Source organism: Acomys minous (genome assembly GCF_964271855.1).
Source record: "Acomys minous genome assembly, chromosome: 3".
Lineage (NCBI taxonomy): Eukaryota > Metazoa > Chordata > Mammalia > Rodentia > Muridae > Acomys > Acomys minous.
Window position 1 is genome coordinate 5,981,807 of NC_140485.1, and position 15,109 is coordinate 5,996,915.

At 48.4% G+C, this 15,109-nt stretch overlaps 1 protein-coding gene across 3 annotated transcripts in view; it reads left to right on the plus strand.

The window, feature by feature from the left end:
* BFSP1 (beaded filament structural protein 1) overlaps positions 1 to 14,325 on the plus strand; it is a gene marked incomplete at its 5' end in the record, with an annotated part of 63,212 nt that extends 48,887 nt beyond the window's left edge. For all 3 annotated transcript variants that reach the window (XM_084776147.1, XM_084776148.1, XM_084776146.1), the window contains 4 exons: positions 640 to 747; positions 9,673 to 9,893; positions 11,821 to 11,906; positions 13,219 to 14,325. In XM_084776147.1, the coding sequence (XP_084632273.1) occupies positions 640 to 747; positions 9,673 to 9,893; positions 11,821 to 11,906; positions 13,219 to 14,177 (1,374 nt within the window). In that variant the 3' untranslated portion in view covers positions 14,178 to 14,325. The remainder of the gene's footprint in view (positions 1 to 639; positions 748 to 9,672; positions 9,894 to 11,820; positions 11,907 to 13,218) is intronic.
* Positions 14,326 to 15,109: the final 784 nt, after the last annotated feature.

Genomic DNA, 15,109 nt, shown 5'->3' on the forward strand with positions numbered 1-15,109 from the left:
CCTTGTCAGGGCTCTACTTCCACCTCAGCTTTTGGAGCCGGATGACTCGTGCCTGGTACTATGGCAACAGCTCAGAGCACAAACTGATTTTCATCTTCCTAGACACAGAGCTGGGAGCCAAATGAGCATCTGCATTCCACGGTTTTCTCTTCACAAAAGGGAAGGTGGAGGCTCTGAAAGTCAAATGCCTATCTAGCTGGCCAGGCTGTGGCACGGATAGGCCTACGCTTGCATCGCCTGATCTTTACTGTCTGAGCTTTTACCTTTGAGTAGTTAACAGTTCAGACAGTGGCCACTGTCTGAGTGGCCTGTCTGGGTCAGCGCAGGCTGCTGTAACAGGACCTCTTAGTTTATTACAAAGAGCCCTGGAGGCTGGAAGTCCAAGACCAAGGTGCCCACAGAGCTGGCACTGTTGTAGGGTCTTCCTCACTGTGTGTGCACAGGGTGGTGGGTGGAGCCCCCCATGACGTCATCTGACCCTCACCCCCTTCCAAAGGCTCCCCTTCACCAATGCCTCGGCAAGTCGGGCATTGGCACGTGAACTTGTGGGAATGCAAGGGAGGGGCCCGACCCTGTCACTGCCCCTCTCACCCTTGCATTGCTCCTTGGTATGAATCTGAATCTGGTCTCCTCATGTAGGAGAAGCTGCTGACAGAACGGGAAGTGTCGGCCCTGCGGAACCAGCTGGAGGAGGGCCAGGAGGCTCTCACACACCTGCAGGCGCAGAAAGCTGAGCTGCAGGCCCAGGTATGTTCCGTAGCCCCGTCAGGGTCTTCTGCGCATTTTATCGAAGTGGTGCTTGCAGGCCTAGGTATCCGGCTCTGTGATCACTACAGACTCAACACACTTATGTGCCCTGAGCAGGTGACCAAATGCCTTGCTTTGCCCTGGGCTGAGGTTTCCCAGGGCACGTGAGTTTTAGCATTCAGCTGAGAAGAGTGCTGGGGAAATGGAGCTAGGGACATGTGGCACCCAGCCTTGTGGTATTTTCCTCTTGTCTCCATTGAGTCTCTACTGAGGGCATTATCCCGTCTCATCATGGATCAATTAGCCTGTGTCAAGCCTGTTAACAGTAAGAAGAAAAAACACATAGCAAGGGCTTTAATCCCACATTCACCCAAGTCTGGGCATTTCTGTTTCTCCTCTCCTGATGCTATGAAATTGGTGTTGATTCCAGAAGAGCCCCGCGTGGTGGTAGGAAGGTGGCTTGTACCAGCGTTTGCCTTTCGTTAGATATCTGCTAGTGTGAGGCTTATGTTTCTGTTTCCTTTTAGTTATGGCTTTCACGGTTCACAGCCTGGATTCCTCCACACTGTCTTTCTTGTTTCCAGGAAGATGTGCAGAGTAGTGGTGGTGGGGAATGTCAGGTTTAAATGCTGCACTTCCTACAGCTGGGTGGTCACATGTGCCAAACCAACCAGTTGACACTTAGTAGGCAAGTACACTCAAGGAACAGAAGAGAAAAAGATCTAAAGTTCTGGCTGTAAAACCTAGGGCATCTATGTTGACATGTCACCCAGGCTCACCTTTCAGATGCCAACCTAAAACTTTACACGGGTTTGCATTTCATCTCCATTTCTGACATCCTGTTTTCCGTTCCCACTGGGCCCGTCATAAATCTCTCTGTTCAGCCTTCCCGGGGGGCACTGGAAAGCAGCTGGGGACAGTGCCTGCCACCTGAGTTGACAGTCATAGGGGAAAAATTGAATCATGACCTTAAAATGTATTCTTCTCAGGACATAATCATGGCTCAGTGCCTGGCTACTTCTTGGTGACTGGTTTTCTCTGAGGACTTGAAAGGAGAGAGAGGAGGAGGAAAGAATGTGGAGAGGGGAGAAGGGAAAGGCAGGGAAATGTCTATGTAGAGAGCATGTGTGACGTGTGTATATATGTGGGTATATATGGTGTATGAGGTATGTGTGCATGTAGGGTCCATGTGTAGCGTGTGAGTGTATTTGCTGTGTGTGTGTGTAGGGCATATTGTAAAGTGTGTGATATGTGTATTGCACAGGTGTGTAATATTAAGAGTGTGTGGTATGTGCATGTGACATGGATTATGAAGTCTGTATATATGTGTGCGTGGGATGTGTAATGTCAGGTGTATGTGAGGCATGTGCATGTGATGTGAATATCGAGTGTGTGATGTATCTGTGTAGGGCATATGTGGGCTGTGTGTATTGTGTGTGTGTTTTATATGTGATTGAGGAAGTAGGTTTAGGCCCGGACATGGCTCTGGAGGCTGTGGTTTTTAAATTGTTAGTTGCAACTTTTTTAGTATAAAATGAACTCAGTAGAATTATCTGCTAGAAGAAGAAGAAGAAGAAGAAGAAGAAGAAGAAGAAGAAGAAGAAGAAGAAGAAGAAGAAGAAGAAGAAGAAGAGAGCAACAACATGGAACTGAGAATTAGAAGTGACAATGTATGGCAGTTAGAAGTGTATTTTGGAAAAACCTTTGTCTTAACTATGTCTGCATATATTTGACTACGTATCCATTTGCTCAAATGCACACATGTGATGTGATGTGGCTTATAGTGTGAAATATGTCACTTCCTGTGGCCTGGGTGACAAAATTGAAAACCACTGACCTAGATACTAAAAAGATGAAAACCCTAGCCTGAATTGGAAGATTCTAGTTCTGAGGAAAAAAGAATGTTTTCGTGTACACATATGTTTTTGTTGTACACATATGAATTCTCTTTGTGTACACATGTTTTTGTTGACTATAAAATGTGATGTGTATATGAAGTGTGTGACATATCTATGTAGGGTATATGTGCATGCATGTGGAGTGTGTGTTGTGCGTGTGTAGTACGTGTGACTGAGGAAGCAGGTGCAGGCCCATGATGGTTCTGGAAGGCCACAGTTTTCAAACTGTCAGTCACAGTTCCTTGGGTGTGAACTAACAGGATGGCTTGGCGTCTGGGAGTATGAGGGAGAAGCTGTTGGTCAGGCCCTGGTCTCACCCTCCGCCGCCGCTACTGAGCCTCAGCAGTTTATCTCTGTGGCTAAGGTAGGGTCTCACTTTCTTTTCTAGGTCCCCTCCCTGCTCTTAGACTGTGGTAGTTTGGTGAAGCATGTAGACCCCTACTCAGAAAATGTTAGAGGCCGAAATCATCATCATCATCATCATCATCATCATCATCATCATCATCATCCAGGCATGGTGGTGCATGCCTTTAATCCTAGCACTTGGGAGGCAGAGGCAGGACGATCTTTGTGAGTTCAAGGCCAGCCTGGTCTATGAAGTGAGTCCAGGACAGCCAGGGCTATACAGAGAAACCCAGACTCGAAAATCCCCCAAAATTATTAAAAGTAAGCCAATTATATAAAGATAGTTGTCAAAAATTACTAAATCATCCCATTTATTACGCACTGTCCTTGAGAGATCATGTCGTGATGAATCCCTGGCAAGCTGAAGTAACCTGAGGTGAAAATGGGTTTCATATGGCTCGCCTACCTATTACACAGCACCCCACAGAGTGTCAGGTGTGTCCTCCCATGGCTGACTCAGCTCTGGCTGCTGCTCTGCAAGGGGCCAAAGTGCAAAGCAAGAAGCACGGCCTCTGTGAACAGCGCACCGCTTCCACAGTGCAGCACAGTGGGCCCGCACGGCCTCTGTGAATAGCACACCGCTTCCACAGTGCAGCACCGTGGGCCCACACGGCCTGAGACATCTGCAGCTGCTGTACAGTCACTTGTCGGTGTTCCAGGGGAATTAGTCTTCACATCCCCATGGTCACTAAAACTCATACATGCTCAAGTCTCTGAAGTGTCTCAGTGTTTGTATATAACCTTTGCAGTTCTCCCATTAGCTTTAACTCAGTTCTGGAAACTTCCAACACCCAATATCATGTGAGTGGGGTATAATAGTTTTATATTTTATTATTTAGGAAATGACAAAACTGGCTGCATATATTCATTCAGCAGAGGCACAATTGAAAATACTTTCAGTCTCCAAATCATTGAGTCCATGGATGTGGACTCTTCGGATGCAGAGGGGCGACTGTACTCAGTAACACAATACAGCTGAGGATCTAATGAGGCCCAGGTTGGCCGCCTTCATGGGTTGCCGCAACCCAGGTACGGTGAGGTGGCTCCTGCGTATTTTCTCTGTAAGTTGGAGAGCAGGACTGGTGTGGTTGGTCTCTCTGATCTGGCTCTCCTAGGATGAAATAAAGGAGTGGCCTACCTGGGCCCCAGCTGGAGCCTCTTGTGGGAGAACTTGCTTCCAGGATTGTTCACTCTTCAGGCTGTCGGTAGAAGTCAACACTGCCAGCCTGTAGTGGGGAGGACCCTGCTTCCTTGCTGGCTTTGGTCGTAGAGGCCGAGCATTCCTCCGTCCAAAGCTGCTCAGCCTTCAAAGTTCTCAGTGTCTAATCCTCTGACTCCAACGTCACTTCTCTGGCTCCTTCCTCTTTCGGGGCTTCTGTGATTAGAGTTAATTTAAATAACTTACTTTTTAGAGAAGAAATAATTAAGAGCTTTAACACTTACAAAGTCCCTTGCCATGCGGCATAGTCAAGGTTTAGCACTGGAGAGGCAAAGTTCACCGAGACCACGATCTTGTCTAATTAGCCCTAGTTGAAGACAATAGTTTCTGACTCACTGGGTCTGTCTGAGTCATGAATTTTCAAGTTTCCAGGTAACGTTGGCAGTCCTGGTTCGGGAACCATGTTTTGAGAATTAGAGATGCAAGGGCGGGTCACTGGGTGTGAAAGGGTGTGGTGGGTGAGGAGTCGGTGCCAGAACGTTCCATGCCTGGTCTTGTGAGTTCAAGGCTTACTTCCTATACAGTGTGCGCTTGGCTAGTTTAAGAGCCTTTGTGCTTCTGCAACAAGTAACTGAGCTCTACAGGAGGTTTGATTTCTTAACCCTTCAGCCAACCCAAGGCTTGGCGGGCACAGGACATGTGGCAAGGCTGCGGCAGATGGTTCTATCTCTGGTTGTTTTTTTTTTTTTCTTTTTTTAAAAATGCTTCCAGAATGTTCCATAGTTGGGGTCTTCAGGGTAAGTTCCCTGGCCCAGCAGCATCAGCATCAGCTGGGAACTTATCAGGAATGCAAATTCATGGCTACATCCAGGTGAGCTGTGGCCTGGCAACCCCCATTTTAACAAGTCCTCCAAGTGATTCCACGGGCATTAGATCCAGCGTAGAAGAGCAGAGCCTGAGAGCGGAGCTGAGGGCCTCTCTTTCAAGTAAGCCAAACGCAGATGCCCAAGTCCCATGGGGATTCAGTTCTAGGTGGCAGCCCAGTGACAGGCAATTGGGTGTCTTGAGGGGACCTGAAAACAGGTTTATTGATTGCCAAGCAGGTTGCACCCTGGCCTCTTTTTTCATCAAGGTTCTTATCGCCATCTAGTGGTAGGAGGAGGAAGTCAGCGTTTAATCACTGCATTTTTCTTAAGCTAACCAAACCACCACCAACCACATTCTCTCTCTCTCTCTCTCTCTCTCTCTCTCTCTCTCTCTCTCTCTCTCTCTCTCTCTCTCTCTCTCTCTCTCTCATTTTATTTCTCTGTCTCTTGTTCTGTCTGTCTTTTTGTTTGTCTGTCTCCCCCTCTCTCAGTCTCTGTGTGTGTCTCTCTCTCCCTCTGTCTTTGTCTCTCTCAGTCTCTGTCTCTCTGTCTCTGTCTCTCTGTCTCTGTCTCTCTCTCTTTCTCTGTCCCATGTGTGCGCACACATGTGAAGTTCAGAGGGCAATTCTTTCTTTTGTATGGTCCTGGGGCTCAAATTTGTTATGCTTGGTAACAAGACCCTTTCTTTACCCACAGAGCTATCTTGCTGGCTGTATCATGATTGTCATTATTTCACATAAATTAACCCATTTGTTGCAAGATGTCTCAAATAGTAAAGCTTCTATCGGTCTTTTAGGCCCTTCAGTCCTCTGATGGCCGACTTGACCGTGGCAGCAGAGTTGGTGTGGTAGGTCCAGGCCCCGCCAGCCAAGCCACTGTTTTCACACAGTGCCGGATGCCTATGGCCCATACCTTCATCTTGGTCTTCCCACTGAAGGAATATGTGTACTTAGTGTGCTGCCTGATTTCAATTTTCTTCACTATTTTCTAGGCAGCAATTCTCAACATGTATGTCGAGACCCCTTTGGCAAACATTTATATCAAAAAATTTTACACTATGATTCATAACAGTAGCAAAATTACATTTATTAAGTAGAAACAAAAGTGATTTTATAGTTGTGGGTCACCGCAACACGAGGAACTATATTAAAGGGTCGTGGCATTAGGAATTTGAGAACCACGGGGAAGAAGGAAGCATAGTGGGTGCCACAGTTCCGGACAGTTGTGAACTTCTTGGTGCATTTGTCCTCACGATCTAGGCCTGGTCCCGAGAGACTCTTCCTCCTTCTAAATAAATGCCTTATACCCAAAAATGCTCTGGCCCTAAGAGGGCTGAGGCTGGAGTCCCTGCATAGATGGGCCTGCTGTCCGGCTTCTGCATGGGCCCCTGCTGCCCTGTGCTGCTCTCTGAATAGATAGAAAGACACAGACCATTTATTGCTCCAAGTGGAAACAGTAGTCACCTCACTCGTAGTGTAAAGTGTGTGCCTCCGTGTGGTCCATGCCCTCCACCTCGCTCTCCTGGGCCTTAGGTGTTCCCCTCCAGATAACCTTGGCTACTCTTCCCTTTCTTCTGACTCCCTTGCCACTTGCCTTTTTTTTTTTTTTTTAAGATTTTTTTTTTTTCGAGACAGGGTTTCTCTGTGTAGCCTTGGCCATCCTGGACTCACTTTGTAGACCAGGCTGGCCTCGAACTCACAGCGATCCACCTGCATCTGCCTCCCGAGTGCTGGGATTAAAGGCATGCGCCACCACGCCCGGCGCCACTTGCCTTTTATGAGTGATTTCTTTCTGGAAATCTCTTCCTTTCACAGTGTGAGGGACGGTATTTGAGGTGCAGCTGGTCATCAGCACCAGTGGTTGAATCACTCGCCTTGTTCTGTGTCACATTCTCCGACAGCCGATTGGTGATGACTGGTCCCCAGCACAGGGCAGAGATGTTGTGTGCTTCGGGCTTCCTTCAGCCATACCCAAGCTTGTGAACCTCGAAGCTGATTGTTTTTTTTTTGAATATTCTTTCCCCCCCCTGATATGTGGTTTATGTTATTGAGCTATAAAAGCCACGTTGGTGTAGACAGAGTCTAGTTTCATAAACAGGTATCACATCCTTGGATACCAAGGAAGGTGGATGGAGTCTGAGGAATGCTGTGGAGTATTAGCTGCTTGGTAAAGGTTGGAAGGTGCCCGAGACACACGGCGTGGACAACACAGCACACGAGGACACACATAGCATGCATAACTTGCCACCTAAGGACATGGCCTTTAAACACACACACGCACGCACACACACACACACACACACACACACACACACACACACACACACGCACACACACTTTCAAAGAAACAATCAACCTGCAAACTATTGACTACCAAAACAAAAGAGCAAGGCATCGAACCATAAATTATAAAAAAAGAGCATACTTATTCTGTAGGTAGGAGATTGTGATATTTTCTAGTCTCTGACTCTGTTCTTGTGACAACTCTTTGCTATCAGGCTTATAGTTTAGAAATCTAAAACACTCAAGGAAATCCATGCCTGTGGTCACGTGAGTCCTGTGTCAGTTCTGTGAGGAGTGCTGATGTGCCTGGCTGCTGATAGATGGCAGTGTAGTTTACCAGGGCCCGGGGTGGATTCCGTCCTCTGTTTCTGTCTCTTTCTGTCTCTGTCTGTCTGTCTCTGTCTCTCCCTGTCTCTCTCTCTCTGCACTTGCTGTCCACTGCTCACCTGTATCCTGGAGGAGGATGGGATGGGAGGCCACAGTTTCAGGAAATGTACAGGTGGGTTTGCATCTTGCTGTGGTGTTGATGGGAAAATCATTTCACCCATATACTTCAATTTCCTCATCTGTTGCAAAGGAGTAAGAGCAGCTCCTCCCCGATGAGGCCATGAGTTGATCCATTACTAAGAGCTTTCCTACAACCAGCGCTCCATAGCCAAGGAGGACATAAGTTCTTGTCACACCTCCCCTTTTCTTCTGTCCTTTACTGCGGAACACTTCAAGCACACATGAAAGGTGAGCGAGCATGCTCTCAAGCCTTGTGTCCCCTGACACGGGTCCCACACATCCCCTTGATGTCGCCATGAAGCAGCCCTGAGATTCAAGCCCACGAAGGGACTTATGATCCTCTTGTTTCATGAAAACATTTCCTGGTGTGTGTGTGTGTGTGTGTGTGTGTGTGTGTGTGTGTGTGTGTGTGTGTGTCTCCACAGTCATCTGGACAAGAGCATGGCTACCCCAGTAGATGGTGACTGTGACCTGACATTTGACATTACAGGTGACTGTGAGATGGAGACTGATTTTGCAGGACTAGAAACCGGTGGCAATCAGCCTAGACAGGAAGGATACTGTTGCAGTTTGAAATAAATTTAGATTTCTACAAGGTTGGAAAGATGACACTACATGCTGTATAGCCTCTGTCCCAGCCTCCCCCAAGGTAACCTTCTATAACCAGGCAAACAATGAAGAAAACCAGGAACCTCAGAGGGATGCCACACTTCCTGACTGCTGCCACCTGTCCAGGCTGAGGCCCTGTGCCTCCTGAGCTCCTGCTGGCCAGGACACTGCCTTAGCGTCCCTGCCTGGCTCACCTTGACAACATGGACAGTTCTGTGGACCTGCCCTCCACGTGTTGGGAGGAGCGCGTGAGAAGCGCCATTCCTGTTGATGGGTGCTCACTTAAGTGATTTGGTTAAAGTGGGTCATGCTGGGTTCTCCCCTGGGAAGCTTCCCCCAACCCCCAAAAGGAACTGTTTATAACAGGAAACTTAATGAAATTTGAGAACAGGTACGCAGTGGGCACCAGGAACCAGGATCTGAGGCCCCGGCTCACCGTCTCTTTCTTCTCTTGCCACAGGTTCCTTCATGCTGTTTGTCTTCCCTCTTGGTTGCATTTCTGTCTTAAGACATGTCTCCCCCCCAGCTCCTCCATATACATTACAAAAGGTCACCGCTTCCAAATGTCAGACTCAGGTCCCCACTTGCCTGTCCTGGCAGTAGTCTGGAACTGGCCTCCACTCTGCTCCTTGTGAGATATCCCTTTCTAAAGTCCCGGGGGGGGGGGGGCGCGATGGGCTCTCCTGAGTTGGGTTCAACTCTGTGTCCAAGCTCTGTACATTGCAGGGTGGAGGCAGGTAGATCCCAAGAGCTTGTCACTAAGTTCATATATGGGCTGTTCACACTCTCAGAAGTTCTTGAAAATAATGTTACTTGAATATATATATATATATATATATATATATATATATATATATATATATAGTGTGTGTGTGTGTGTGTGTGTGTGTTTTATGCATGTGCCTGTGGGCATGCACAGAGAAGCCAGAAAAGGACATCAGTGTCTTTCTCTTTCACCTTTGACCTTATTTTTTGAGGTAAGGTCTCCTGTTGGCCCTGAAATTGAGCATCCCCACCCCCACCCCCACACCGAGCTTACTGGATGCTAGAGATTTGAGTCCAGGTCCCCTTGCTCGCTCAGCAGCCACGCATCACGCGTGCCCATACTCGGCAAGCCATCACACCAGCCCCCACATTAGCTCTTGTCTGTTTTGGGGAGACGGCGTGCTGAATTTCACACGGTTTGTGTCTGCCCGCAGACATCATCCCTGGAGCAAGCTATTAAACATGCCCACGAGTGCTACGATGACGAGATACAGCTTTACAACGAGCAGATCGAAAACCTGCGCAAGGAGATAGAGGAGGCCGAGCGGTCTCTGGAGAGGTCGTCCTACGACTGCAGGCAGCTGGCCGTGGCCCAGCAGACCCTGAGGAGCGAGCTAGACCGGTATCATCGGATCATTGAGATCGAAGGCAACAGGTATGGCAGTCTGTCTGTCTGTCTGTCTGGCTCGCTGGCATGGGCATAGCATGCAAATCTTCATCGCGTTCCCCATAGGTACCAGGCCCAGTTGGAGGGACTGGTGGTGGGGCAGGCAAGGGAAACGCAAACACCCCTGACTTGAGGATGAATGGCCGTGCAGCACAGGCAGAGTGACAGACCACTGCGCGCGGGCGATTCGGGCAGAGAGCGTGGGAGGCAAGGTGCGGATGGTTGAAGGTATGCCTGACATTTGAAGTCGGGTGACCAGAAACGGCAGCAGTTAGGGGGGTGCTTTGTGGCCCTGGGAACTGATGGTCCAGTAGGTGAGGTCACAGGCTCGTGCCTCGTCCACTGCCCGACACTGAGGAGTGTTTAAAGCTGCCGCTGCCGCTGCTGCCATCCCTGTGGCGTTTATCGTCTGGGAGGATCAGGGCACAGCTCCATGACAGAACTGTGATAACCCCATTACTTCTGAAAGTTCTCTCTCCTGGCTAGGCTAAGCGGATAGCCGTCTATAGATAAGCTTCAGGCAACAGGCCAGGCATCCAGTTTGTGTCTCTTCAACAGCAGTCTGCCCAAGTTTTGGGATTTAGGTCGAAGGACCCTAGAAGTCCTTCTCCATTGCTAAGGCCTCACAGCAGGGTACCGCTTCCTGCCTCAGTTGGGCCCTGTGCATCCAGTGTGAATGCTTAGCAGGGAAAGCAAGTGTTCCCCTGGTCTCTCTCCAGCGAGAGCTGGATGTCCTGGGCTGGCTCCGTGGTCTACTTATGTGTCTGTGAACGCTCTGAGCACATCTGTGTAAGGAACTCAAGAACTGTGCTTAACGTCCTTTGGACAATTCTCATGTAAGGGAAAAGGAGCCCACAAAGTTAATGGTGTACCTTTTGGCTGGCTTGTTAATATCAATTTTGAAGTAGATTAAAAAAAAGAAAGATAAAAATGTTAGAGTATGGCACAAGCAACTCTTGAACACTCTACCTCAATCCAGGAATTTCTTACACCTTTTCTCTATTTTAAAAAATAGTTTTATATTTACACATTACACATTATTTTAAAATGTTATGTATAATTTTCTTAGATATTACTTTATGTCCTATACTATATGTATCATATCCTATATAAGTATGCTATATGTATATTATATATGTGATATAACATTATATTTATATATCTATATATCTATCCTGTATATTGTGTATCCTACTTAGAATAATTGTTTGCCTTAAATATTGCAGCTGGACTGAATTCTTTAATTAAACAATGAAAGTCCACAGACTGTGTCTGATGGAGAAGTGTGTGGTAGATTCTAAGTAGTCACTGTCAGTGCCCACAGCCTTTTCACAGCTTATGAATTGAGCTCAAGGAAATGAGATGTCTTCTGTGTCCTTGCTCAGTGTGCAAATGTCTATGTGGTTAACACTTTGTGATGTGCAATTCATGTACACGTTCATCCTGAGAAAGTGTGCTCTTGTGCTCTCTGTCTCTGTCTCTCTATCTGTCTCTCTCTGTCTGTTTCTGTTTTTTCTCTCTGTCTCTCTGCCTCTGGCTCTCTCTCTGTCTCTCTCTCTTTCTGTCTCTCTGTCTCTGTCTGTCTGTCTCTGTCTGTCTCTGTCTCTGTCTCTCTTTCTGTCTGTCTGTCTCTGTCTGTCTGTTTCTCTGTCTGTCTGTCTGTCTCTCTTTCTGTCTGTCTGTCTCTGTCTGTCTCTGTCTCTCTGTGTGTCTCTGTCTGACTGTCTCTGACTCTCTGTCTGTCTGTCTCTGTCTGTCTGTCTCTGTCTGTCTGTCTGTCTGTCTGTCTGTCTGTCTGTCTGGGTGTGTGTGTCTCTCTCCACTTTCCATTTTTGCTCATGATTCAAGACTTGATCTTGTCCTTCACCCCATTTGCTTTGATGACTTAAAGATGGTGCCACATTCTTCCTGGCAGGTTGAGCTCCGTTTTCATCGAGACTCCCATCTCTCTGATCCCCCCGAGCCATGGTGCCTCTCTCAGCCTTGGGTCCAGTGGGAAAGGTAACGCTCCTCCACCTGGCTGCTGCCTTCCAGCCCGACTTGCTCTGCTTCTTTCTTCCGTTTAGGCAGTGACAAGAGATTTTCTTCTTACCATCCACGTTCCTCTCCAGCCCTTTTGGAAATTCAGTGTGCGCATGTGTGTGTGCAGGGGCGCATGAGTGTTCCTTAGGTGACACTCTCTCTTTTTGTTTTGCTTTGCTTTTGTTTGTTTTTGTGACAAGGTCTCACTATGTAGTTCTGGCTGACCTGGAACTTGCCATGGAGACCAGGTTGGCTTCAAACTCTATAGAGATCTGCTTACCTCTGCCTGAGTGCTGGAAATAATGACATGCAACAGCATTTGTCTGTCTGTCTGTCTGTCTAGACATGGTCTCTTATTGGCCTGGAGCTTGTCTGCTACACTGAGCTGCCTGTCCCCGCCCTCCCCCCCCCCCATCCACCTGCCTCTGTCTTCTAGCAATGAACCATATCACGACACCTCTTTTTTTTCCTCCTCTCATGAATTCTGGGGAGTGAACTCAGTTCCTCGTGCGTGTGCAAGAAGCATTTTACAGACCGAGCTATCTCCCTAGCCCAGAAATTACTTTTATGTGGGGGAGATTGCCTTCCCTCATTCCTTGCATAGAATATATAACCGAGCCAAGAAGTTTCTAAGGAGAAAAGTTCCTGGGGGGTGGCCCACCCAGGAGCGCCAGCTTCAACACAACACATTTAACCAGGGGAGGAACACGAATACATATTCAGTTATGAAATTAATAGCATTGGTTCCTCTTTCGGCCCCAAATGAAGGGAGTAGTGATCAAGGCGTAGTCACAGTTAGGTTGCTGGGACACTGTACGTACGTAGACGGTGTCCCCAAGCCTGAAGCCATCCGAGCCTGCCATAGGCCCGGCAGCCTTGCCGTGTGCTTCTTTTGAGGGGGTTAGAAAGATGGCCATGAGGAGTGATCTCCCACTGTGTAGTGGACATCCAGGTTCCCTGCTGTGAATACAACAGGGATGGGCCTGAGCCTGGAGTCATTCTAGCTTGGTGTCATGGTACAGTACCACGTGTTTCTCTGTGTTATTCCAGCTGAGGGTGAACTGTGAGTGCCAGGTAACATGGCACCTTCCCTTCCCATTGGGAGAGTCTAGAAGGTTCTCCCAGCTGGTTGATCTGGTACCTCAACATGGACGACAGATCCGTGGCTCTTTCCCCATTGTGGCTCAGTCTATTTCTGGACACTCAGCTGTTGTTCTGTTTTCCAGGGAACGTGGTCATTCCCTCTCACTGACATGTGTGTTTGGCTTACTCCCTGTGTGCTTTTCACTAGATCTTACCAGGGCTGTGCAGGATATCACAGCAGCTAAACCGAGACAAAAGGCCCTGCCCAAAAGCCTTCCAAAAAGAAAGGAGATTATAACTCAAGACAAAGTGGACGAAACTCTGGAAGACGCACCATTAAAAACTCTGCAGGAGCCACAGGCAGTGCAGGTGGAGCTTAAAGCAGACGGTGGCTCTCAGCTGGGACCAGGGGGTGGCCATAAAGTAAGCCCAACACAAGAAGGAGACCCCGAGGATGTGCCAGATGGGAGCCAGATAAGCAAAGCCTTCGGGAAACTGTGCAAAGTAGTCAAAGAGAGAGTGAGTGGCCACAAAGAACCCGAGCCAGAGCCACCCTCTGACCTCTTCACCAAAGGACGCCATATACTGGTCACAGGGGATGCTAGTTTTGTGGACCCTGATTTCTACTCCTCCTCCATCCCAGCTAGAGGTGGGGTGGTGGTCTCCATTGAGGAAGACTCTACGCATTACGATGGCCACGTGGAGCCCTCTCCTGGGCAGCCCATGCCACCTGTGGAGAATGGACTGGGGGTTCCCCAGTGCACAGAAGGTGACCACTCAAACCATCCGCAGATTACAGACAAGAATGGGATAAAGGCCAAGGAACCAAAAGCCCCGGAGGAAAAAGATGATGACGGCAAGAAGGAAGATGAGGGCTCCAGGAGACCCTGCCCCGTGATCATACCTGGTCCTGATGGACCATCTACGCCCCAGTCACAGATGTCTGGGTCCAATCAGGATGGCGCAGAGGGACCTGGGAGTCAGAGCAGTAGCCTGCCAGCAAAAAGCCCTCCGAAGGCTTTGGCTTTTAAGAAAGTAGAGGTTGTGGAATCCATTGAGAAGATCTCAACAGAGAGTATTCAGACATATGAAGAGACCTCTGTCATTGTTGAGACTGTGATTGGGAAGGCGAAGGGCAGCAAGAAACTGGGAGAGAAGGGCTCCTAAAAGGCCAGGGTTGGAAGGCAGAAAGTGTCTGGAGCCGGAGGAGGGGAAATGCTTTGAGATGGGCTCCTGTTTGGATTAGATCATAGTTGACCTGTCTGGCACTGCCAGTGACTTTCATTAAAATGCTTTATTTTTGGCTTGCACCATATTCCTTGTCTAATTAATAGGGCCTTGGGTCAGCCATGTTGAGGACAAGGGTGCTCTCTCTTTAAAAAAAAATTATTTATTTATTATAATTTATTCACATTACACCCCGATTGTTATTCTCTCGCCCTCATCTCCCCCTTCCCGCCCACCCTCCCTCTTCTGCCCTATTCCCCTCCCTTAGGCCTCTGACAGGGGGCTCCTCCTCCTCCTCCACATCTGACCATAGCCTATCAGGTCTCATCTTGCAGCCTGCATCCCCTTCTTCTGCGTGCCTGCAGGGCCTCCCCTCCAATGCAGGGTGATCAAATCGGGGGGCACCAGAGTTCATGTCAGAGGTAGTTTCCGCTTGCCCCACAACCACGGAGAATGAGCTGTCCATTCTCCATATCTGAATGGTGCGGGGAAGGGTCTGGGTTCTCTGTGTGTATTGTCCTTGGTGCATCAGTTTGTGCAGGCCTCCCCGTGGGACCCCTGAACCCTCTGGGTCCTTCCATTCCCCTCACTCTTCCATACCACTCTCAGTGCTCAACCCAGTGACTGGCTGTGAGTTCCAGCATCTGAGAGGGCATCTGTATTGGGCTAATGTCCTCTTATAAGTGAGTATATACCATGCGTGTCTTTCTGGGTCTGGGTTACCTCACTCAGGATGATCATTTCTAGTTCCATCCATTTGCCTGCAAATTTCAAGATTTCCTTGTTTTTAATAGCTGAGTAGTATTCTATAGTGTAAATGAACCACAGTTTCTTTATTCATTCTTCAGTTGAGGGACATCTAGGTTGTTTCC